The sequence below is a fragment of the Pelophylax lessonae genome (genome assembly GCF_965119305.1).
Source record: "Pelophylax lessonae genome assembly, chromosome: 6".
Classification (NCBI taxonomy): domain Eukaryota; kingdom Metazoa; phylum Chordata; class Amphibia; order Anura; family Ranidae; genus Pelophylax; species Pelophylax lessonae.
Genome location: NC_138773.1, coordinates 42,329,534 through 42,355,758, shown reverse-complemented (window position 1 = coordinate 42,355,758; position 26,225 = coordinate 42,329,534). Strand labels below are relative to the sequence as shown.

The 26,225-nt window shown below is 43.3% G+C and overlaps 1 protein-coding gene across 6 annotated transcripts in view; it reads left to right on the top strand.

Annotated features, from left to right (window-relative positions):
* The window catches only part of SH2B1 (SH2B adaptor protein 1), a 31,030-nt gene extending 5,050 nt beyond the window's left edge, over nucleotides 1-25,980 (top strand). Inside the window, exons 2-10 of one of the 6 annotated variants that reach the window (XM_082261983.1) lie at nucleotides 6,006-6,847; nucleotides 10,118-10,219; nucleotides 14,273-14,364; nucleotides 14,496-14,602; nucleotides 15,524-15,709; nucleotides 17,287-17,498; nucleotides 17,586-17,757; nucleotides 21,269-21,368; nucleotides 25,264-25,427. In XM_082261983.1, the coding sequence (XP_082118109.1) occupies nucleotides 6,032-6,847; nucleotides 10,118-10,219; nucleotides 14,273-14,364; nucleotides 14,496-14,602; nucleotides 15,524-15,709; nucleotides 17,287-17,498; nucleotides 17,586-17,757; nucleotides 21,269-21,368; nucleotides 25,264-25,282 (1,806 nt within the window). In that variant the 5' untranslated portion in view covers nucleotides 6,006-6,031 and the 3' untranslated portion in view covers nucleotides 25,283-25,427. Of the gene's footprint in view, nucleotides 1-6,005; nucleotides 6,848-10,117; nucleotides 10,220-14,272; nucleotides 14,365-14,492; nucleotides 14,603-15,523; nucleotides 15,710-17,286; nucleotides 17,499-17,585; nucleotides 17,758-21,268; nucleotides 21,369-25,263 lie in introns of all 6 variants that reach the window. The other 5 variants (XM_082261982.1, XM_082261979.1, XM_082261980.1 and 2 more) reach the window with 5 other exon arrangements.
* The last annotated feature ends 245 nt before the right edge of the window (nucleotides 25,981-26,225 follow it).

Below are 26,225 nucleotides of genomic sequence, written 5' to 3'. Positions count from 1 at the left end.
TACGCTTTTTGCGATTTTTTTTTTTTTTTTTTTTACCAAACATTGGTAGCATAAAACAAATTGGCCGAAAATGTTAAAAAATTTTGATTTTTACATTTTTTTTTTTGGGGAAATTTCATATAAAAAAATGTGAAAAATATTGTTATTTTTGCAAAATTGACGCTCTTTTTTTGTTTATAGCGCGTGATCAAAAAATCACACAGGTGATCAAATACTACAAAAGAAAGCTCTGTTTGTGGGAAAAAAAGGATGCCAAATTTGTTTAGGTACAGCGTCGCACGACCGCGCAATTGTCTGTTAAAGTCACGCAGTGCCGAATCGCAAAATACCCCCTGGTCAGGAAGGGGGTAAAATCTTCCGGGGCTTAAGTGGTTAAATTAATGATATTTATTAAAAAGTAGAATATAATACAATTACATTTAAAAATATATATTTTTTTTAAAAACTGTCAGTTTCGGTTTTTGGCTAAGTGCATCCTGAATTTTCTGTTTTGGTTTCGGCACCGACATTTTCATTCAGTGCATCTCTACACTCCTTTGATGTCCATTATTTTATTGTGACTTGGTGACTTTGGGTGTTGTACATTTGCGGCATTTAGCAATTCTGTTAGAACCCTTTCAAACAGGCTTCCTGATCAGGTCCGTCTGTCAGTTTTTCAGGCGGACCGGATCGGATGCTCCATGCACCTCTATGAAGCAGTGGATGTCAGCAGTGAGATCTCCGCTGACACCCGATCCGATGTGGTCTGTGAAATCCAGACGGATGGAAACCCTATTTTCCATCCGTCTGAGAATTGGATTGGATTGGATGAAAATGGACAGGCGGTCCGTTTTCATCCGATCTCCCATAGAGGAGAGCGGGGCTCTGACAGCTCCGTCTCTGCAAAGTAAGCGGAGACGGACCTGTCATCCGCCTGCACAGCGGGGATCAGAGGATTGATCCCCGCTAAGCAAAACTGAGTCCGCCGGCCAGAAAGCCCGTGTGAAAGGACCCTTACAGTTTAACTAAAGCCAAAATTTTTTTTTTTTTTTCAAAGGGTGTGGTGAAACATTGGGGGGAGATTTCTCTTCATTTCCTGTCCTCCAATAGATAACAGGAAGTGAAAGGAAATCTCTGGAAAGTGAGGGAAATCCCTTTGTTAGACAGTTGTCCTCATTGGAAGATTTCCTCTCTATTCCTGTTCTGGCGACAGACCAAAATCTTGGTTTCTCACTCACTTCTGGTGATGGTGGTCACTAAGATAAATAGGGGGTATCTCCCTTATGGGGACACAGACTGCTCTAAAAACCTTTCAGGTGTTTGAATCCCTCTCCACTCTATCCAAAAATAAAGTATATCATTTATAAATAAAAATGTTGGCCTTGGATACATTTTAAAGTGACGTTTTTGTTTTAAAATATATTTTTTATTCTAATATGTATTCCTATGTATTAAAAAGTCCCTTCTATTGCTCTCAGCCTCCAAATCTACAAAAAAAAACGCTGAGCGATGTATTCTATTATTGAATACAAAGCCTGCTCAGATTAGCGGAGTCAGAGAGAGTAACATCATCAGCCCGCCTCTCTGACTCCGCCAATCTGAGCAGGCTGTGTATTCAATAATAGAATACATCGCACACCGTGATTGGCTCAGCATGGTATACTGTATGTAGCCGAAGCTACGGTACATACATCATTACCGCATATCCAGCGCATTGAGAGATTATTAGGGTTGTTTGTTTTGGGCAATGTAAAGTATGGTAGTCCTCACATTTTATACTACGGTACATACATTATTTTTTCGGCTGCCTCGGAAGGGGGATACTCTTCTAGGGCAAGCATTGCCCAAAACCTACGTTTTAACTTGAAAATGAGGGGGGTCGTCTTATACCCCGGCAAATACGGTAGCTTTTTTATGAAGGGGGATGGGGAGTCAAGGAGGAAACAGGGAGGGCAGAATGTAAGCATCTTTGCTTCAAGCCAGACACAGCCAGGTCAATAGCAATTCCAGAAATAAGAAAGAACAGCCATGGCCTCTTGCTTATTTCTTTAGTATTGTTTCCTTGTTCTAAGTATAACTCTCTGTGTATTTGCATATCTTGTGTAATAACCGTTACACAATCTGCTTTTACTAACCCAGTTGTGGAACAATCTGAACATTGGTTCTCAGATGATTAGATCATGCCTTGGGCAGATAACATGGTGAAGACTGAACACCAGTATATGGGAGGATCCTCTGATGATGGGCTCTTATGCCTCGTACACACAATCAAATAATCGCTTTCAACTTGATCGCACGATAATCTGATCGTTGGCACACAACTTTACAGCTGATCACGACAGTTCGTCCAACAAAATCCGAAGGGATAAACACGAAAACTTCTGTCTTACGATAGCCTAGCGAACAACAATCGTTTAATCAGTACACTATGCGTCCGGTAGAAATCAGTCGACAAAGACCACGCATGATCAGAAACACAAAAATAGCCCGGAAAAAGCCTGGCTGCCATTGTTTTTGTTTTGCACCATCTGATACAACCAGGAAGCTTTTCCAGAATCGTACAAAAAAAATCATACGTTTTTTATATGCATTGTTGAATTCGATATTAGTATCATGCAACAAAATGCGAACGATAAGTCGTCCAATTATCTGAACGTGTGTACGAGGCATTAGTTTCCCGGGGTCATCGGTCACGGATGTTTTTTTTTTTTTTTTTCAGTGATTGGTGAGCTGGTCACTGTGCTGAAGGTGAAACCGCTGTTTTCAAACGGCACAACATCAGTAGTATCTCCGTACACAGAGATTACCATCAATGAAAGGCAGATTACCCGGTGACTTGTGTACAGCTCTACCAAGTATGAAGAGCTGCTCGCTTAAAAGGGAATCTGTTGCCTCATTAAGGCAAACCAAAGACGTTGCAAATTTCTTTCCTGCAACCACAGGTAGACAGTTGCAAAATGACTCTGAGTTTTTGGGGCTTTTTAGGGTGCCAACAATTCAGAAGAACACATAGTAATAAAATTCACCAATTTTTATTGTAGAAAATGTATAATAACATTAATAAAACAATTAGAGCCGGTTCACACTACCACGACCAGAAAGTCGCCCCGTGACTTGAAGAGACTTTGTTTAGAGACGACTTGTTTAGAGACGACTTGTTTAGAGACGACTTGTTTAGAGACGACTTGTTTAGAGACGACTTGTTTAGAGACGACTTGTTTAGAGACGACTTGTTTAGAGACGACTTGTTTAGAGACGACTTGTTTAGAGACGACTTGTTTAGAGACGACTTGTTTAGAGACGACTTGTTTAGAGACGACTTGTTTAGAGACGACTTGTTTAGAGACGACTTGTTTAGAGACGACTTGTTTAGAGACGACTTGTTTAGAGACGACTTGTTTAGAGACTTGGAAGAGACTTGTGCAATACTTTGAAGAGACAGGCGACTTTGCCTGTGGGGAATGCCTGGCTAATCTCTTTCTTCTTCCTGGAAAGTCTGATAACAAGTCGCTTCAATTAAGATAAGGAGGCGACTCCCATTGAAGTATATGGGACAGTCGGATCACAGGTCACCTCAAAGTAGTACAGGACCCTTTTCTGAAGTCGGAGCGACTTCAGTAGTGCCAATTAAGAAGGCACTGATTGATTAACATTGCTTTTGTTATGTCAAGCGACCTGGGGCTACACAAGTCGCCTCACAAGTCGTGCTAGTGTGAATGGGCTCTTATCCATCTTTTTGGAACATTACCACAAACAATTCCTCAACATGTTTCGCTGTCTAGCTTCTTCAGGAGGTTTCGTTTGGATAATATTCATATATGCTAATGAAAAAAACATAACATACAAAAATGTAAGTAATTATTTCATACTATTCGAAAAAATCTTTTCAATTACCAATTTTGGGTCTCATTGTTTATAAAATTACATTATAACACAGACTTGGACATGGACATGTGTGCTTATGAGTGCTGGATCCTGTTAGAGAGGCAATAATCCCTATGATATAGGATATTGCGTCTGAATTTCAAAGGCTTCTTTACTATATTTCAACTTTTCACAACAACCCAACTAAGGACCCTTAGGATTTGAGGACTGATGTCACCGGAGTAGGACATAAGGTAGACAGTGTTGATAGGGGAATCCCCCCTGCCGAGCCATTGTCTGCTCCTGGTGTGGAGTGCGGGAAGGTGAAGCTGTCCCCACCGGGAGAAAACAGTGATAATTGCAAGTGAATCCGGCAGGCTGGTTGTACCCAAGTTTATCGATCGAGCAACTTAGTACTTTCAGAATGCCCACACACGGTTTGAATCTCGGGATTTGAACTGTCTATGGCCGGCCTAAGGCTCGGTTCACACAGTGGATATAAAAAGTCTACACACCCCTGTTAAAATGTCAGATTTCTGTGATGTAAAAAAAAATGAGACGAAGATAAATCATTTCAGAACTTTATCCACCTTTAATGTGACCTATAAACTGTACAACTCAAATACAATTGTACAAACTTAAATCTTTTTGGTGGAGGGAAGTAAAAATAAAAGAATAAAATAATATGGTTGCATAAGTGTGCACACCCTCAACTAATACTTTGTTGAAGCAACTTTTTGATTTTATGACAACTCAGTCTTTTTGGGGATGAGGCTATCACAGTGATGGCAAACCTTGGGGTAGTTCCAAAACATCAGAAGGCATACAAGCGGAAGTTCCACTTTTGGGTGGAACTCCCCTTTAAGGGATACTGGGAAATGTAATGCTCAGGGGATGATGACACTGTTAGCACTGAGGTAGATCTCTGCACAGAAAGAGCCTTATAGCTTCCCTGTGAACGCTACTCAGGGCATTTAAAAAGGTGTTCCGCTTTATTATTTAAATAGCTTTGCAAATAAGAAAAGGCAACTTAACCGATTGCCAACCGTATCACTTACATGTACGGAACTACGGATACTAGGTACGTGATCCTGTACTTCCAGGTAGGGGAGGCAACCCAGCTGTACTGTAATTGGACACAGCAGATGCTGATCAGTGGGTTCCGGGCCGATGGATGACCGTCTATGTAAACAAAGCAGAGCTCTGTCCTATGTAAACAAAGCAGAGCTCTGTCCTATGTAAACAAAACAGAGCTCTGTCCTATGTAAACAAAGCAGAGCTCTGTCCTATGTAAACAAAGCAGAGCTCTGTCCTATGTAAACAAAACAGAGCTCTGTCCTATGTAAACAAAGCAGAGCTCTGTCCTATGTAAACAAAGCAGAGCTCTGTCCTGTCAGCAGGGATGTAATTGGTTTTCTTTCCCTGCTAAGCAAGGCAAGAAAATCCATAATTTCTCTTAGTAGATGCACCACACACAGTACACAAAAACACTGTTTAGGCACACATTTAACCATTTGATCACCAGATGTTTAACCCCTTCCCAGCCCGTGTCGTCAGTACAGTGCATATTTTTAGTCACTGATTCCTACAGAATCAGAATATCCGCCGCAATGTCGCAGTCCCACTATAATTCACTGATCGCCCCCATTACTAGTAAAAATAAAATTCCAATATATCTACTATTGTTTCTAGGTGCTATAACTTTTGTGCAAACCAATCAGTATACACCTATTGGCATTTTTTTTACCAAAAATATGTCGCAGAATATATATTGGCCTAATTTTAATAACACATTTAGATTTTTTTTTTATTGGATATGTTTTATAGCAGAAAGTAAAAAATATTGTTTTTTTTTTTCAAAATTGTTGTTCCTTATTTTGTTTATAGTGCAAAAAATAAAAAAAAATGCAGAGGCGATCAAATACCACCAAAAGAAAGCTCTGTTTGTAGGAAAAAAAATGCCATAAATTTCATTGTCAATTGTCAGTTAAAATAATGCAGTACCGTATCGCAAAACATAGCCTGGTCACGAAGGGGGGGGGGGGGGGTTTAAATCTTCTGGAGGTTAAGTGGTTAAATGCTGGTAATTTTTTGTATTTCCCCTCATTTTGGTGAATGTGCTCCTCTAATGATTTTGTTCCTCTTTTTCTATTTTTGTTTAGCAGCTGATCCAGCTGGAGCCCCCACGATGAATGGTAGTTTGCCCCCAGAGGGACCCACCTCCTCCTCCCCATCTCCAAACTGGAAGGAGTTCTGTGAGATTCACGCCCATGCTGCTGCTCTTGACTTCGCCCGACGGTTCCGGGTCTTTCTGAGCGAGAATCCACAGTACGCCACACCGGGGGCGGAGAGCAGCTTCTCAAGACGGTTTGCCGAGCATTTCGTGGAGCACTTTGAGACGGAGGTGAACAAGAGCCATGCCCCGGACGGCCCTTCTCCCACCCGCTGCAGCATCGCTCCCTTTACAGGTGCTCAGACCTCAACCAGGGACCTGTCGGAGACCTGCAGTGACTCCTCGCTGGCATCGCCAGTGGAGACTCAACCTCGCCAGGACTCCTCTGGGATCACCTCCGGCCTGTCCAGCAGTCAGTCCCACAGCTCGGAGGACGTCTCCACCTCTTCGACCACGGCCAAACCACGTCTGAAGAAGCGCTTCTCGCTGCGTAATGTTAGCCGCAGCGTACGGGGTAGCGTTCGGGGGATTCTGCAGTGGAGAAGCTCGGCGGAGTCCCCCACCGAGGAGACAGGGGCCAACAGCAACTGCAATTCCTCAGCCGGTAGGGCAAGCGGAGAGCGATGGACACACAGGTTCGAGAAGCTGCGGCTAAGTAGACCTCCGGCCCCCAGGCTAGAGCTACGAGATGTGCGGCGGGAAGGGGTTTTGAACTTCGTGGTGGCAGAAGAGGTGAACAGCAGCAGCCGGGCTCGGTGGCAGAAGTGCCGGCTTATCCTGCGAAAACCTGAGAGCGATGGGTATATATTGGAGTTCTACATTCCTCCCAAGGTGAGCCATAAGAAATGTGAAGGAGGGTACTCAGGGGCTGAACCACTAGAATTAGTATGCAGTATAGGAAAGTCAGGGGCTGTTATCTGCATGTTTGTTCTCAGCAGCCTAAAGTATTGAAGCTGCTGGGTTGGATGGCAGCCCATCAACAAGTATTTTACCACTAAAGAGTCAGAAAAGGTTTCCTTCTAAAGCAGTGGTCCTCAACTCCGGTCCTCGGGGCCAACTAACAGGCCAGGTTTGCAAGATAACTAAATTACATCAAAGGCGATCTCATTTGCTGCTCAGTGATTGCAGTACTCTAGTCTGCATCTCCCCAAGGTAATACTTAAAATCTGGCCTGTTAGTGGGCCCCGAGGACCAGAGTTGAGGCCATTGTTCTAAAGGATAAGTTCACCTTTAGTAACATGTTACACCTGTACTTTTGGCCCTGGTGGCCAACTTGCGGCACCTACCCTTTGGTATATGATGTGTGGTCCTCCTACCTCTGTAGTGGGAACATTGATTGGGGTAATAGCATTGATCTCTATTAGCCTCATGTAACCTCTTTCCAGGTACATTTTGTCTTCTGCAGCAAATCCCCAGCCAACAATGTATCCTGTCCACACTCTCTGATCCTCAATATTCCTCTTTTAGGTCTGCAGAGTCTGACAGTCTTCTCAAGCATTACACAAATAAACATTGTGTGGCCCTTTGGTGATTTTAGGGGCTGCATTTGAGGCCCTCTTTAGCTCATAAGTTGGCAACCACTCATTTATGGTAACATTTAATATTGGCAGCGTGGCTTTGCTGGGCTCAGCCCGCACAACTGTATCATTCATTCACAGTGATCTGTCAATGAGTAAACTACAAGTCCTGTGTGCACTGCGGCAGACGGCTTGTGACTACATGTGTTCAGATTGGTGCACTCAGTCCATTGACACATGCTCCAAATTTAGAACTGAAAGCCTGTATGGAGCTACAGGCAGAAAGCTTCACGTGTCTGCAGGAGCCTGATGTTGCACCCACGATCACTGTTTGTTCTTATGACTGTTGTCATTGAACCTGAAAGTATTAGAAAGCCCAGAATTTTGCACTATCACCAGAAAATAATAAAGGTTAGTGAGTATAGGCACTTTTCCACTGCAAGTACTGGCTCGGCTCTACTCGGCCCTGCTTGGCCCGGTTTGCTTTTCCACTGCTGGTACCGCATGGTACGGTGTAGGAACGGTTCGGTTCGGTATGGTATGGTTTGCTTTTCCACTAAAGTTAAGTGGGTGGGATAACAACGGGGTGGGTGGGATTCTCTGACCAATCAGTGGCTAGTAGTGACTGCATGCAAAGGATTGTGGGATATGGTACCGGGTATGGTACCTGTTGGAACCACAATCGAGTAGGTACTGTTTTTGAGAGCCGTACCGTTCGGTTCCATGCAGTGGAAAAGCGCCGCCGTACCGTACCGTACCGAACCGTTCCTACACCATACCATGCGGTACCAGCAGTGGAAAAGCACAAAAGCAAGCCGAACTGTTCGGTTCCATGCAGTGGAAAAGCGCCATTAGTAAACCCAACATTTCATATTCCTGATATGTGCCTGCTGTACCATGTACTTTTATGATGAAGTATCCTGTTCTCTTTGTTCTTATGGTGTTCCCGCTAGCCAATCTGCTTTCCTATTAAAGAGGAAGTAAACTCTTACGTGTTTTTTTTTTTTTTTCGTTTTTTTCTTCTCTGCAAAGTAAATGCATAATGTGCTAGTATGCATCACATACTAGCACATTATGTGACACTTTCCTGTTGTCGTCGCTGGCGGCTGAATCTATCTTCGCCCGTCTTCCTACCTGGTTTGCGGACTCCGGCTGTATTACTGGCCGGAGCTGCATGACGTCACTCCTGCGCATGCATGCGGGAGCCGCCGGTCACGGCACATGGCTCTGAAGAAATGGAACAGGCGGCCGTTTCTTCAGAGTGCATGCGCCGATGACGTCATCGGCTGCATGAAATGTAAATATCTCCTAAACGGTACAAGTTTAGGAGGTATTTACAGTACCTATAGGTAAGCCTTATTAAAGGTGGGTTTACAACCACTTTAAAAACAGACCCAACTAAGCAGGAGAACATAGTATGGTCAGTTCTCTAGCCTTTGTTGGGAATTCAGCCTGCTCTCCAATGATCACACACACACACACACAGCTATTCACTGGGAAGATTGGTGTCCTGCTGTTTCTCCTTCCCCAGCTCTTATGCAGCTGAGAACAGAGGTAACTCACTTATAAAAAAAGGTACTTATTTATTTATTTTTTTAAATCTATACACAAATGTTTCCCTTTCATTTCTATTCTAAGTCCCCGTTCACACTAAGGCAACCTGTGAGGCCGTAGGTCGCCTCCCATAAGTCCCCGTTCACACTAAGGCAACCTGTGAGGCCGTAGGTCGCCTCCCATAGGGAAGCTGCGGACCCGTTCTAATAGGAGCGACACAAGTTGCTCTGACTTAGAAAAAGGGTCCGGAGCTTCTTTGGGGCGACCAGGAGGCGACCGCCATAGACTTCAATGTTATGAAGTCCGTGGCGGCCGCTCCGAGGTCGCGGCGCGCTGCTCGCACCGCAACCTCGGAGCAGGGACTTCACATAATGGAAGTCTATGCAAGTCGCTCCGAGGTCGCCCCGAAATAGTACAGGACCCTTTTTCTAAGTCGGAGCGACTTGTGTCGCTCCTATTAGAACGGGTCCTGTAGCGGTCAATGGACCGCGAGGGAGCGCGACTTGTCAGGCTGACAAGTCGCCTGACAAGTCGCGCTAATGTGAACCGGGTCTTAACTGAATGTTTTTTTTTTTTTGTTTTTAAAGGCGAGGGTACACAAATCTTTCAATGGTGAGGCATGTTCAGAAGAGAAATAACTCCTGTCACTTTGTAAAGATTTCCTCTCCTTTTTCTGTTGGGTCTTCAGGAAGTGAAGGAGAAATCTCTCTCCATGTTTCTCACCAGGCTATTCTATGATGAGAGATCGTGTTTTATGAGGCCACAGAACCCCTCATCAATATCTGACTCGTATGAAGAGGCTCGGGTATGCCCCTGTAGATCGCTGAGCTCCCAAGCCCTGCCATATAGTAGAAACATGCCTACTGGCTCTCTACCCAAAGAGTATTGGTTATTCAGAAGGCTCCAGCAACAGGGAAGAGATCCTGAAAAGCTAATTGTGACATTTAACACTGTTCTGGTGCCGGCTGTATGTCCCCATATACTGCATTTGCTTTAATTTTTATCTTTTTTTGCTTCTTTTACATTCTAGGCCACAAAGCCACGGGTCAGCATCCCATGCTCGTCTATTGCTGATGTACGGACCACAACGCCATTGGAGATGCCAGACAAGGAAAACACGTTTGTGTTGAAGGTAAGGAGCCATGGTGGAACAGGCAGGGCTTCTTTTCTTTTATTTAATCCTAAGCTCAAAAGTTGATTGTGATATTTGAATGCTATGGATGTATAATAAAAAGAGACTGAAACATACTTATCTAGCCACATTCTCTTGCCACCTTCTTACTGCAGCTTCCATGCCTGTCTAAGCATCAGTGTCAGCTGGTGTCAAAGCTTAGACCAGGATGACATCATGGCAACCTACGTGACAGTGTTGAGGCCTAGTGATTGGCTGCCCTGACCTGAGCATGGTCACATGGGGAAGGTCAGGGCTTCTCCACACCCTGAAGCCCTATTATTATGGGGAGGGAATGGGCAATGTGACAGGGTCTGGTATCTTTTTTTTTTTTAGTTTCGAATAAAGTGGTTAGATTTCCAAAATCTATATACAGTATCTAATGAGATCCTTTTGGGCTCTCTCTAAACCTTATTAACGCTATAGCAGACAACACTTAGCTTGAAATACAGTCCTTAACCACTTGACGACTGGCCCTTGACGACTGGCCCATAGTAAAAATATGTCATTACGTTGACGTTAAATACAGGAGATATGACAGCAGCTAGCTGCTATAACCCCTGGATTTTTATTTTTACTATGGCCGATTGTCTGTAAGATAGGATTCTCCTCATGATCACTTTTACAGCAGCGGGAGGGGTTTCTACCCCCCACCCCACCTGCCACTTCTTGGCCGTTCCTGGGCCTACTTGCCCCATCGATAAAGCCAGGGAGTGATCTGATGATGCCATTAGCTGGTCATGAACAAGAGTGAGCCTAAAATGGCCTTCACTCATCTCTATGCCCTTGGAGGACCGGAGCGACCTCTGACGTCACTTCTGGGTCTCAGGCCATAGTAAATTTTTTTTTTTTTTTGTCAAAGCAACAGTTCAAAGAAATTTTAACTTTTAAGGGTAAATTAAGACTTGGGGTCTTTTTGACCCCCAGATCTCTCAATAAAGAGGACCTGTCATCCCTATTTCTATTACAAGGGATATTTTCTCTTTCGAGCGAGAGCAATATTTCTAACACTAAACCTCCTCTGTAACTCTAAATAGGTAACCTGTAACAAGTTTTGAAGTGTCGCTGTTTAGTATTTTTAAGTATCGTAGTTTGTCGCTTTTTTACTTTTTTATTAATTAAAGTGTATTTTTTTTCAAATAAATAGTGTTTAAAAGATTGCTTCGCAAATACTGTGTAACAAAATATTGCATTGATTCCCATTTAATTCTCTAGGGTCTCTGCTAAAAAAAATATATATATACAGTATATATATATATATATATATATATATATATATATATATATATATATATATATATATATTATACACTGTGTGTGTGTATGTGTATATATATATATATATATATATATATATATATATATATATATATATATATATATATATATTTGGGGGTTCTAAGTAAAAAAAAAAAAAAAATATGAATTTAAACTTGTAAACAAAAAGTGCCAGAAAAAGCCTGGTCTTCAGGTGGGTAAAGGGGTTGTAAAGTCAGAAGTTTTTTTTTTTTTCTTATCTTAATGCATTCTTTGCATTTGGATAAAAAGCCTTCTGTGTGCAGCGGCCCCCCCCTAATACTTACCTAAGCCCCCTCTCTATCCGACAATGTCCATGAGTGCTTCAGCCACCCGGGACTCTCTCTCCTGATTGACTAAGACAAAGCAGCGGCACCATTGGCTCCCACTGCTGTCAATCAGGAGAGAGAGTGGGTGGAGCCAAACGGCAGCTCCGTGTCTGAATGGATACACAGAGCTGCAGCACAACTCTGGTGACCCCATAGCAAGTTGCTTACTGTTGTGGCACTCAACAGAAGGGAGAGGCCAGGAGCTCCAGCTAGGGACCCGATGAGGATCCAGGCTGCCCTGTGCAAAACCACTACACAGAGCAGGTATAATATGTTATTTTAATAGAAAAAAAACGAGATTTTACAATCACTTTAATATAATGAACAATTAAACTGGTCTTGAACAAACTGAAGATAGAAGCTGATTGGTTGTCATGCACAACTGCTCCTGTTTTGATACATTTGCCTCAATGTGTGTGAAAGTGAAGCGCCCACCTATCGCTGCTTTTTTATTACATTTTTTTTTTTTACAGCTTTATTAATGTGTGTGTATTAGAGCTGCTCGATTCACCCCTCCTCACGATCTTAAAAACAGCATGTCCTCGATTCTTACAGAGCCATTCTCTGCTCACTCATAGTTGTCAAAAAAAATAAAAAAAAGAGCCTCCAGCAAATGTTTATCCAAATTTGTTAAGGCTGCTAGATAACTATAAACACAATGCTTTACAATGTATCATTTCCTCCTTTTAGATCAAAGGAATTAACTTCCATCTGTGAGGGCAGTTTAACCTCTTAAAGATTAAGCCTTTTTCTGACACTTGTTTGCTTAAAATCTGTATTTTTTGCTAGAAAAAATACTTAGAACCCCTAAACATTTTATATATATATATATATATATATATATATATATATATATATATATATATATATATATATATAATATATAATTTTCTTTTTTTTGCAGAGACCCTAGAGAATAAAATGGCGATCGTTGCAATATTTTATGTCACACTGTATTTGCGCAGAAGTCTTTCAAAGGCAGTTTTTTGGGAAAAAGTACACTTAAATGAATTTAAAAAAAATAATACCGTAATTAAACAGTAAAGTTTGCCCAATTCTTTTGTATAATGTAAAAGCTGATATTATGCCAAGAATCGTGATCTTTATACTAACTAAAAAAAATTGTGATTCTCATTTTATCCAGAATCATGCAGCTCTAGTGTGTGTGTATATGTATGTGTGTATATATGTATATATATATTATACAGGATTTTTATAGCGCCAACAGTTTGAGCAGCGCTTTACAGTATGAGGGAAGACAATACATTTACAATTCAATTCAATACAGGAGGAATCAAAGGGCCCTGCTCGTTAGAGCTTACAATCTAGAAGGGAGGGTCAAGTGAAACAAAAGGCAATAACTGTGGGGGATGGGTCGATGGAGAAAATGGAGGTATAGTTCTTATGTGTGGGTAGGATAGGCTTCTCTGAAGAGGAGGGTTTTCAGGGATCGTCTGAAAGCTAATAAAGTAGGAGATAATCGGACAGATTGTGGTAAGGAGTTCCATAGGATTGGAGAGGCTCTGGAAAAGTCCTGGAGGCGAGCATAAGAGGAGGTGATGAGGGAGCTAGAGAGCAGGAGGTTTTGAGAGGAACGAAGAGAGCGATTAGGTTGGTATTTTGGGACTAGGCTAGTGATGTAGTTGGGGGCTAAATTGTGGATGGCTTTGTAAGATGTTAGTATTTGGAATTGGATTTGTTGGGTGAGCGGAAGCCAGTGGAGGGCTTGACAGAGAGAAGTAGCAGACACTGATCGATTGGTAAAGTGGATGAGTCTGGCAGCAGCGTTCATGATGGATTGAAGGGGGGATAGCCTATGTAGAGGTAAGCCAATGAGAAGGGAATTGCACTAGTCGAAGCGCAAGATGACCAGGGAGTGAACTAGGAGCTTTGTAGTGTCATTGGTTAGAAAGGGGCGTATTTTGGAGATGTGGCGGAGGCTGAGGCGGCAAGATTTGGACAGTGATTGGATGTGGGGCTTGAAGGAGAGTTCAGAGTCCAGGATGACGCCTAGGACCTTGGCATGTGGGGATGGGCCGGTAGTTGTGCCATCGATATTGACACACACACACATTCACACACACACATTCACACACACACATTCACACACACACATTCACACACACACATTCACACACACACATTCACACACACACAGTGCTATTATCACTTGTTGAACATTACGACCAAATAATCTCCTTACAGCTTTTCCACTGTCAATGCTGCAGTTCAGATACTTATATATGCCCCATGTTTGCTTAGTGGCTCTATGTTGCATTAGTTTCTTCTGCACTGGTATTGATAGTTATTGTTGTAGATTGCTTAGTGGATCTATGTTGCATTTGTTTCTTCTGCTCTGGTATTAATGGGTATTTTTGTGGATCCCCAGACAGAGAATTCCTCAGAGTACATCATGGAGTCAGTAGACCCCTTGCAGATGAGATCCTGGCTGTCTGACATACAGGACTGCATGATGTCTAGGTAGGTCTTACTGTCACTCAACAGTAAAGTATTTTTTTTTCTTTTTGTTTTGAAATTTTTGTACATTAGGTTTTTATTTTCTATTATTTTTTAGCTCCTGAGTAATAATGTCTTGTGTTTTTGCTCAGCAGGGAAAGACCTGACCCCACAGAACCTATTCATATAAACCATTCGGAAAGTATGCCCAGCCGGGATCTACCTCTGTTACCCACGGAGAGCAACGAGCAGCTCTGCCAAGGTATAGGCAGACGCCTACCTAATACATGTCACCTGACACCAGGTGAAACTGCGTTCTAGCTTCTGGTTTACATGATCATATTGTACCTGTGTTTTTGTTATAAAGACCTGAGAGCAGCCTTTGCCAGATGCGAAGGCATGGCAAGGATTAAAGCTTTGGTAAACACAAAACTGTTATTTTAAATTGTTTTGTGTTCTAGAATGTGTAATAGGAGGTGTGTGAACACCAAGAACTGCAAGGTGCGTGGGAGCATCGAAGTGAACAAACTTTTTTTCAAAGCAAACCTGTGCTTTTCCCATACTGGACAAAACAGATTTGCTTTAGGGTATGTGCACATGGTATTGATGTTTAAACATCAGTATTTCTGGTCAAACAGTTTGAGCGACTGCTTTATAGCCGAAACTGGAAGCATCCCAATCCTTGTCGCTTCTGGTTTCATATACCATAGAGATCATCACTATGGCATATGAAACCAGAAGCTACAAGGATTTCGACACTTCAGGTTTCAGGTGTAAAGCAGTCGCTCAAACCGTTCTTGGTTTGATCTACTGCTTTGGAGGGCAGAGGAGAGATCTGGGGTCTTAACAGATCCCAGATCTCTCCATAAAGAGGTCCTGTCATTGCCCCAGCTATTTTTTGAAACTGTACCCTTTTACATTTTTTTTTTTTGTTCTTTTAACTTTTTTTGCGATCACAAGGGATGAAGGCATCCTTTGTGATTAGCAATAAAGTTTATAAGCGATGTAAAGGTACAGTGTCAAAAAAATTAATATAAAATAAATAATTCTTAAGGTGGGACATTGCTGGTTGGCCCAGTGATGTCACATGCTTCTCCCAACCAGGTGTTACTTTCAGCTCCTGACACTGGGAAAAAAGACGTGAGGGGGACCTTACATGATTGTTTCCTTTACTCCCTGATAGGAGCCTATGGTGGCCTTTCTGACCGGCCCTCTGCATCCATCTCACCCACTTCAGTTTCCATAACCGCCTCACACTTTGACTCTATGGAGCTTCTCCCGCCAGAGCTGCCTCCACGAGCACCTATCGACGAAGAGAGACCGCAAAACGCTATGGGGGCCCCTTTCCCAGACACCCCAGACACTGCAGGTGCGTAGAGTTTGCGTAGCTTTCAGTTGCTTATTTAGGAGTGAGTACATTGAGGGTCTTCTAATAGGTTGCTTGTGGAAGGAAAGGAAACTCCTCCTCACAAGTTTTCACAATGCAGATCTGAGTAAACACTTTTACCTTTTACTATCTATAAAAGCTTCACATGTGACCCTCTGATTTCAAGGCTTGTTATAGATGTCTGCCTTGGAGCTTGCACCTTTAAATCAAGTAAGCAGTGGCTACGGGCTACCATTGCACCCTGGTAAGGTATAGGCTTTGCCTTAAAGTGGAGTTCCACCCATTTTCGTAACTTTAGATGTATGTAATCCCCTTTAGAACGACTTTTACCAATGGAAACTTTTTTTTTTTGCTAGTAAATACCTTATTTTCTCGTTTATTCCTCCTCTCCTCACTTCCGGGTCCGATCGGCGATGACGTCATTCGGCGATTCACAGTGTGTGCTGGGATGTATTCCATGCTAGAAATCTCGCAGTATTATCCAGGAGCTGAGCTGTACTGATCCGTGACTTGCCCCGCCTCCTCTCAGTGAGTTGTACTGTATGCATTGTATTCAGCCCGTGCTCTGCCGCGCCTCCGCCCCGCCTCCTCTCAGTGAGGATATAATGCTTTCAGCCCTCGCTCACTGAGAGGAGGCGGAGGCGGGGCAGAGCACGGGCTGAATACAATGCATACAGTACAACTCACTGAGAGGAGGCGGGGCAGGTCACGGCTCAGTACAGCTCAGCTCCTGGGTAATACTGCGAGATTTCTAGCATGGAATACATCCCAGCACACACTGCGAATCTCCAAATGACGTCATCGCCGATCGGACCCGGAATTGAGGAGAGGAGGAATAAACGAGAAAATAAGGTATTTACTAGCGAAAAAAAAAAGTTTCCATTGGTAAAAGTCGTTTTAAAGGGGATTACATACATCTATGTAATCCAACGTATTAAAAATGGGTGTAACTCCGCTTTAAGGAGGTGTAGTCCGTCTATACAGGTAGATGGTGGATATATTATTCATGTGACCGTCTCTACTTCTCTCTGGGACTCTTTTGGGGAGATCCCTGCATTGGGTTGCCAGATCTGCAGACCTGCTGTGCCCATTATGAAGAAGTCAAGCTTTCCCTGTTGCATTTAATTTATATTATGTAGAATGTAGCAGGAGGAGTGAAACACTCTCTATAAAGGATACAAGAAAACCTAAAAATCCCAGGAGGATGGATACTATGCACACCAAACTCCTTATTCAATTGAAATGTAACATTTCACTAGACTGACCTATCAGCCTTTCACTATGAGTCATGCAACCAGGTATGTTCAGTTTCAGCATAGTATCTTAGAAGGTAGATACTCTAAACCTAAAGTCTATTTTTGTTGTTCTTTTCTACTTTTTTTTATGAAATTTATTTTATTTTGTTTATTACAGGTACTTGTATAGCGCTGTCAATTTACGCAGCGCTTTAAACATATATTGTTTGTTCACATCAGTCCCTGCCCTCAAGGAGCTTACAATCTATGGTCCCTAACTCACATTCGAAATGTGTTGTATTTTTTTTAATTTCCATTTTCTAGCTTCATTCCTATGCCAAGGAGAGCAGGACCCTGGAGATGGGGAGCACCCATTGTCTGAGTACCAGTGGTTCCATGGTACACTATCCCGACTCAAAGCAGCCCAGCTTGTGCTTGCAGGGGGCACCAACAGCCACGGTGTCTTTTTGGTGCGGCAGAGCGAGACTCGGAGAGGGGAGTACGTGCTGACTTTCAACTTCCAGGGCAAAGCCAAGGTCAGTCACTATTTATTTCTGTTGTGCTGGCTTTGTCTTTTCTTCTTTCCATGAAGAGTAATTTCCACTCCCTCTCTCCCCCCATAGCACCTCCGCCTGTCTCTGAACGAGGATGGCCAGTGCCGAGTGCAACACCTCTGGTTTCAGACCATCTTCGACATGCTAGAGCACTTTCGCGTGCACCCGATACCTCTGGAGTCAGGGGGCTCGAGTGATGTCACCCTCATCAGCTACGTGGTGTCTTCTCAAAGGTTGCATGGTAAGTGTTCTTCGCGTTACCAGGAGAAAATATGTCGGCACTTCTCTAATCTCAGGGTGGTGGAACACAGGCATGTTTTTTTTTTTTCAGCTGGAGATTTACACTGCTGCTTATATCAATGCTTTGACCCTCTTTTAAGAGGCCCTAAAGTCTACTTCTAACCAAAGTTTTTTTTTTACAGATCGCTCTGTTGCCCTGTCTCTAATTTGACATGAAAGGCTGCGACAGCAGCTCCACCCTTTGCTAATGGGCTGTAAAATAGCTTAAAGTGAATCTGTGGCAGGACTTTGGACATTCAAGTATTTACACATTCTTAAGAAGCACTACATCGGTTTTAAAACAAACCCCCCATCACTCTTCCCTAGCCTTAGGCACTGTAGACCAATCAATGCTCAAGTTTTGTTAAATAATCACTGATTCCATTAAAGAGGACCTTCCCAAGTAAAATCTTGCCCAATCCCTTTTTCCTTTTTTTGATGTTAATTGAAGAATAAACATTCTTAGCAGCCTAGCGAATCACACTGTGCCCTCTTGTAACCCACTCTGCTGCAAACCCAGGCCTACACCGCCATCTTTTCTATGGCATTGGCATTCGGCTGTCACTTCCTGTTTTTCTTTGTGTATGTAATTATTGGCGCACAAGCATGTGAACAATTAAAGCCCCATGCATGAAGTGAAAAAAATAATTGAAATGTGTATAAAGTAATAAATGCTGCACCATCACCAGTAGTTTATCTGTGCGTAATAACCAATAGTTTATCTGTGCGTGATAACCAATGTCTGTGATCTGATGTTCCAGTGTTTTCAGCAATCCTCAAATCAGAAAAAACTCTCAAGCAATCCTAATCCATAAAACAGCAAAGTACATATAATCGTGAATGTAGTAGTCCCATACAACTTGTGATATAGATCACTCCCAGGTAAGTGCTGCAAGAATGTGCAAGTGGAAAACACCAGCACAGTTGCATACTCTCACCTCTCTGTATTGACCGCTGCAACAAAGGTCAATATGCGTTTCAACACTGGATGGACTCCTTTCCTTCTGAATCAGCAAGGACTCTGACATTTGAAGAACCTCAGCAGCTCAGGTGGGTGATTGGATGATTGGATGTATTTACATGTTAAAAGACAATGAGAACCCATATAGTGCTCACTGTTATTTTATTTAAAAAAAAACATAAACCTAAAAAGCCACTCTCATATATTAATGTGAAATTTCACCCAAAAGGGGATGTTCCGCTTTTCCTCCACCTCTCCAATATCTGGGATGTGTTTATTTTTATATTTTTTGGGGGGGTCCCTGATTTTGACAGGTATCCCCTCCTCTCCAATATTTGTGATGGTTTTTTTTTTTTTTTTTTTTGGGAGGGGTACCCGATTTTGACAGGTACCTTCTCCAACTTCCGCCGCGATCTAACTGGAATTCCCCCACAGCCTCTTGGGACATGTCACAGGTCCCAGGAGACTGCCGGACCAATCACGGGGCACAGCGCGTTTAATGCAAGCACAGTAGGCAGCCAGCTGTGAAGTCATCTGCCCACAGGATGCCAGTGCATCCACCAGCAAAGATACGAGTCGAGTGAGGACATTGCTGGATCCTGGGACAGGTAAGTGTGTGTTTTTTAAAAGTCAGCAGCTAGAGTATTTATAGCTGCTGACTTTTACAGTCTTGTTTACATGGTGAAGAACCTCTTGAAGACCAGACATGAGCCTATATAGCAGGGATCCTCAAACTACGGCCCTCCAGCTGTTGCAGAACTACACATCCCATGAGGCATTGTAAGACTCTGACATTCACAGACATGATGGGAATTGTAGTTCCTGAACAGCTGGAGGGCCTTAGTTTGAAGACCCTTGCTATATAGCTTTAAAAGGTTCCCATCTATAACTGTCAGGGCAGAAGGCAATGGATTGGATCCTTCACTGTTAGATCCTTCATTGTATGTTCCAACCAATCTGCCCTGACGGTTACACATTTGGAACTTTTTAAAGCTATATAGGCTCATGTCAGGGCTTAATACATGTGCGTGCCTTTTTATTTTTATGTTTTATTCTATTTATATTTTTTTAAATAACAACAGTGAGCACTATATATGGGTTCCTTTTGTCTTTTAACATGCAAATACACACTGAGTCATCCATCCACCAACACACCTGAGCTTCTCCGAGAGTCAGTGTCCTTGCTGATTCAGAAGGAAAGGAGTCCATCTATTGTTGGAGCGCATATTGACTTTTGTGGTGGTGGTTACTACAGAGAGGTGAGAGTTTGCCCATAAGTGATTCAACGTGGTGGAGGTGTTTTTACTTGCACATTACCTGGGCTGTTTGGGACTACTACATTCACAATTATATGGACTTTTGCTTTTTTTTGTTTGGTTGAGAGTTTTTTCTGATTATTTGATGATTGCTGAAAACACAGAACATCAGATCACAGATATTGGTTATAGTGATCTGTGCATTAGTGCAGCATTTATTCTTTTATACACTTTTTGTTTTTTTGCAGCCCTCTCTTCCCAATGATGCTGTGACAGATCTTGTGCATGCGCAGACAGAGATCTAGCATTGTGATATGGAGTTTTGCAAGTGAGATCTTGCACACTTTTCATGCTGCAGGAACAGCAGCGTCTTGGGTATCCCGGCGGCTGCAGTGACACTAAGCTCAGGCTGCTACTTTCTTCTAGCAGTGAGTCTACAGCCTTTCAGCCCTGTCACCTTTAATATAAGCACAGAGTAGCATTGGATTTGGGGATGTTGTGTTTAGCTGACTGCAGCTACAGAGGGGTCAGTGAGGGCTTGTTTCAAGCTGAATAAATGTTTGCTAAAAATATGTAGATATTTGAAAGTCCAGGACCTGGCCACATATTCCCTTTGTTATCAGGAGGCATTAGGTTGGCTTAAACATCCATACTTGTTAAATGGACTGAGGCACATGTAAGCTCTCTTATGAACATTATGCGGAGCGGTTTTGGCTGGAAGAAGAGCGACTTCTGACAATTGTCAGCATAAAATATATCTGTCTCTCTCCAATATCAAAAGAGCTGAACAAGCTTTCATGAAAAGCTATGGACAGTTTACGATCAACCGATCATCACCTTGACTTACTCAGACTGAAAAACCAGTCCACCTGCCATTACATTTTCAGGTCACTCTGACCTTTTGTAGGTTGGGAAAGTTTTTTTTTTTTTTTTGCTCTTTTTGAAAAGTGGAATCCTCATTTTTAAGTAAAAAAAAGTCTGATTTAATTGAACATTATGATCATGTGACCCACAATTGGTTTCTGGATTTTTTTGTTGTTGGTTTTGTTGAGCAGATAAGATGTGAAGTCCATAGTAATAGGTCTGCATTTTCTTTACAAGATGGCTACCAGAGGAAGTCACATATGCTCAGCAGAGGAGATGTCTTTAAGTGCTTTCTCCTCTCCCCCCCCCCCTCCACATGCATTACTCTCCCCCCCCCCCTCCCCTTTTCACTCCATCCTCTTCTCTGATTGGGCACCATCTGTTCTTTGCAGGCCGAGACAGGGCTGACAGTAGAACGACCGTATGTGAGGTCCCTCACCGCATCCCAGACTCACCATCAAACCCCATCTCCATTGGAGCGAATGACTGTATGTAAGTGCTGACTACAACCATTCATGCCCCATTTGTGTCCCTTCCCACAATCCCCTCCCAGGAAGGTGAGAGTTAGGGGGGGTGGACCTGTGCCAACGCCAGGCATTGTGGGGTTTTCTAATATCTGGGAGTGTACATAGTAGGCAACCTGCAGAAGAGCTGCAGCTCCCAGCATTGCCCTGATAAGGTGTGCTGGAACTTGTAGTTTCTTATTAAATGGAAGACCGCACATCACCTAACTTACACGAGGCTTTCAGCCTTAGTAGAACACCACAATGTTAGATTACCAGTCACCAATCAGTTTAACAGGTTTGCTTTTTTGATAATGTTATGAACCCTAATGAGCTGGGAGACATCATGTAATATCCTAATTACAAATCATCTGTAAGCCCTCTAGATGTTGTCTTCAGAGTAAGTAAAGCTAAATATTGGGATAATTATACCGTTTCCATAAGAAGACTACAATAATTTAAGACATAAAATTGAAATTCTTGCTAGAAGCCCATTTCAACTTGCTATCTGTTTAATTCAGTCTAATAAAGAAGCAGGCAGAGGTATTGAGCTTTCTAAGTCCAACCAGTTAAATATTATACTTTTTTTTTATAATGGGAAAGCAGACAATAGGCTAACTAAACCTTGTTCATTCTGGCAAAACCATAACCATAGTTTTGCAATCACCGAATGGGGATCCTGGGGCCTATAGCATGCCTGTAACCACCCGATGGGGATCCTGGGGTATATAGAGTGCCTGTAATCATCCAGTAGGGATCCTGGGGCCTATAGCATGCCTGTACCCATCCGATGGGGATCCTGTGGTATATAGAGTGCCTGTAATCATCCAGTAGGGATCCTGGGGCCTATAGCATGCCTGTACCCATCCGATGGGGATCCTGTGGTATATAGAGTGCCTGTAATCATCCAGTAGGGATCCTGGGGCCTATACAATGCCTGCAATCACCCAATGGGGATCCTGGGGCCTATAAAATCTCTGTAATCACCCGATGGGGATCCTGGGCTCTTTAGAATGCCTGTAATCACCCGATGGGAATCCTGGGGTCTATAGAGCGCTTGTAATCACCTAGTAGGGATCTGGGGGGCCTATACAATGCCTGTAATCACCCAGTGGGGATTTTGAGGACCTGTACAATGCTTTTATATAATCCTGTGGGCTTATACAATGCCTGTATTCACCCAGTGGGGATCCTTGGGGCCTATACAATGCCTGTATTCACCCAGTGGGGATCCTTGGGGCCTATACAATGCCTGTATTCACCCAGTGGGGATCCTTGGGGCCTATACAATGCCTGTATTCACCCAGTGGGGATCCTTGGGGCCTATACAATGCCTGTATTCACCCAGTGGGGATCCTTGGGGCCTATACAATGCCTGTATTCACCCAGTGGGGATCCTTGGGGCCTATACCATGCTTTTAACCATGCAGTGGGGATCCTAGGGCCTATTCCATGTCTGTGGGACTTCACTTATTAGTAGCTGTTTTATGTCCACCTGAGATGGAAACTCAGTGTATCCTAACCCCAAAAACAAAAATGTAATATATTGCAGCTTACCAGTATTTCGATGTGGTGGCTGCATTGGTTTTCTTTTTTAAGCTTTTTTAGCTTTATTTTTATCTGGTGATCCTGTCAGTAACATACTCCCTGTCGTAGGGTGACAACATTCATTCACCAAACAGTATCAGGATAACAAAAAACAGGATAAGACTAATGATTCCGACCTCTCACCTATTCCACATAACCTATAGAGGCCAGGTTCTGTAGTTCTCAGACATAAATGAGAACCATGGAATTGATAGCAGTCCACACAGACAGAGCGCACAGGAAGTCATCAGCTCACAAGATTTGTTAGCATCAACAGGTATAGCATTTTTAATTCAATGGTATATTTAACCCTGAACAAGATTGACCCCTCCAATAAGCAGGTTTTAGTAAAGGTGGGAAGGTGGACATTGTTTCTAGCGAGTCACTCACAAGCTGGGGTTGGAGCGCTTCTAATATACATCTCTAAAGGAAGCATGTTAGTGACTTGCAGTGAGCAGGCAAATAGATTATTGAAAGTAGTCACTTAGTGTGATTTCTTGTCACATGATATTTGTATGCAATGAATACTATCTATGCATGCTGGAAAACTGTGTTGTCATTGCAGAAGAGGATATTGCATGTCTTGTCTGCAGTAAAGAGCTACCTGCTTACAATTTTTAGCTCTGCTCGCCCCAACATCCCTTTTAAAAAGTTCTAAATGCCCAGTGGTGGGCGGGATGGTGGGTCAGGTGTCCACTGTGATTGGCTGTCACAGTGGACACATGATTGGGAGCCGGTCCCTCCAGCTACCGATCCTTAGTCCGGACCGGGAGTTGTCTGTGACAGCTCAGTCTTTATGCTGGAAGTGTGCAGTGAGCATGCTGTCAGCACAGAATGCTCGTTTGCCCAGCGACGTATATGTGCAGCATGCAGGCATAAAGCTCGCCCTCTTGCTGCTACGGATATGTCTCACATGGGCACCTACAGGTTATCTATTCTGAACACATAGGCTGCCTCCTAGCTTCACCCCAGACATAAGAAGGTGAGGGGTAGCAGCAGCAAGACTTATTCAAAAAACAAATGTTTTAAAGAGGAGCTCCAGTCGCTTTTGTGCTTAGTAAATGTCAGCAGCTACAAAAAGTGTATCTGCTGACCTTTAATAAACATGCACTTGTCTGTCCCAGGATCTAATGATGTACTCACCTGAAACGTCACTTCTCTCCTCTCCCTGGTGCTGGCACTTCAACTGTGGGCACCCAGCTGTGTGTAGCCCGGCAGTCTTCTGGGACCTGTGGCCCAGAAGACTGCAGTGAGGGAGGGGGAGAGGAGAACTCCCGCTTGGTCACCTAGGCTATCCTAGCGGAAGTGGGAGTGGGTACCTGTCAAACCTAGGTACCCCCCCCCCCTCCCAAAAGAAATACATACACAATGTGGAAGGAGTGCCTAAAGCGGAATTTCCCTTTTTGAGTGGAGCTCTGCTTTAGGAAGAGAGATGATAAATGTCTATTGGGAATGTGTTCAAAATCAGGCAAAATTCATCTATAGGCTCTAATTTCTTCAATGTTTATTGAAGGATTCTGACTGTTAGGTTGGCTGTAGATGGTTCAAATTTCGGGCGTTTCAGTAGGGACTGTCGCTATTCAATCCATCTATGGGCAGGCTGATTGTTAGCAAGTCAATCCATCGATAGACTTGGGTACAACCAGCATGCCAGATTTCTAGCATGCGAAATGACAGCGGCTTTAGCCGTTAGCTGTAATCACTGTGTTCTGCTGGCAGGGACAGCTTCCTGCGCCCCTACCTGTCCAGGAGAACACAACAGCTCTGCAAGAGGGATTTTCCCCCTCCCCATCAACACTGACTGTGTTGATGGGGGAATCGAGCAATTTTCTTTATTGCAACCCATGGGTGCAGGAAAGAAAATCGCATAATCTATGGCCTTCCTTAGATTTATGGAGGGTGAATGGTAATACTGTCAGGATTAATAAGCATTTACAGTGGGAACTTGGAGAAACAAGCAATGCAGTCTTATTGTTAAAGGCAGCTTGAATCATGTATGTGATTTTATTTCTTGCCTATAGTTCTACTTTTATTTTTTTGCTGTGCTTATTAAGTTTGTAAGACACTCTTACCTTCTACTCTGATGAATAGTTGGATTCTTTTTTAAGACATAAGAGTTTCATGCCCGTTTTCTGCAGTTGTAGGACACCTCCTGTGATTATTGAAAATTCCTCCTTTATGTTGTATCATTTTAGATGATTTAATAGTTAAACACCAGCTGGATCTGGATTCAAGATGGTGTTAGTATGGCTCATGACTGTGTGTCTAACCTTTTTTTTTTCTTTTCCTGTTTGCAGAGGCAGCCAGCAGCCGTAATCCTCCCCCACTGCCCCCCCACCCTTTGTCGCGGCATCATAGCGCTGAGGGGAACATGCAGCCGCCCTGGTACCCGCCCAGCAGCTCCCCTCCAGAAGATTCTGTGATCAGCCGGCCTCCTCCGGAGCCTCCGATCACTCCGCAAGAGGAGGGCGCAGCACCTGTTGAAAATCAGGAGGAAGCCGCAGTCCGCCTGCAGCAGTTGCAGCCAGGGGGTGCCAGCTCGGAGGATATGAGCGATGCCAATGCTGCTTCTCGTGCACGAGCTGTAAACAACCAGTATTCTTTTGTATAAGCGGGGTCAGGCTAAGTAATAGAGACAGATTTGGTTGCTGGATCTTGCTCCCATCCTATTTTGCAGCTTGCCTTCCCGGGCAGAAACAGTCTTGTTTTCTGATATAGACACACTAACATGGCTAGACCAGAGATACCAGAGTAAACAAACCCACTGCAGCCCCTCCCCCGTATGTGAATATTATAGGAATCTTGCAAAAACACTACAGTTCGGTGTCACCGAGCATACACTAAACTTCATACTAACAGGTCCATTATAGGTTTGATAATATGGTACACTACACCCTTTAGAGAGGAGACCTCACCTCAACCAAAATGTTCCTGATTGCTTCTCCTGCTTACAGACTAGACCAGCCATTGTTAACCAGTGTTCCACCAGAGGTTGCTAGAGGTTCTGTGGCTGATTGATCCTCTATATCAGTGATAGCGAACCTTGGCACCCCAGATGTTTTGGAACTACATTTCCCATGATGTTCATGCACTGTGCAGTGTAGTTGACCATCATTACCGTTGTGGACTTCTGAGGTGGTCATTTCCTTCCTTGCTTCACTCTAGAGCAGTGATGGCGAACCTTGGCACCCCAGATGTTTTGGAACTACATTTCCCATGATGTTCATGCACTCTGCAGTGTATTGGGAAATGTAATTCC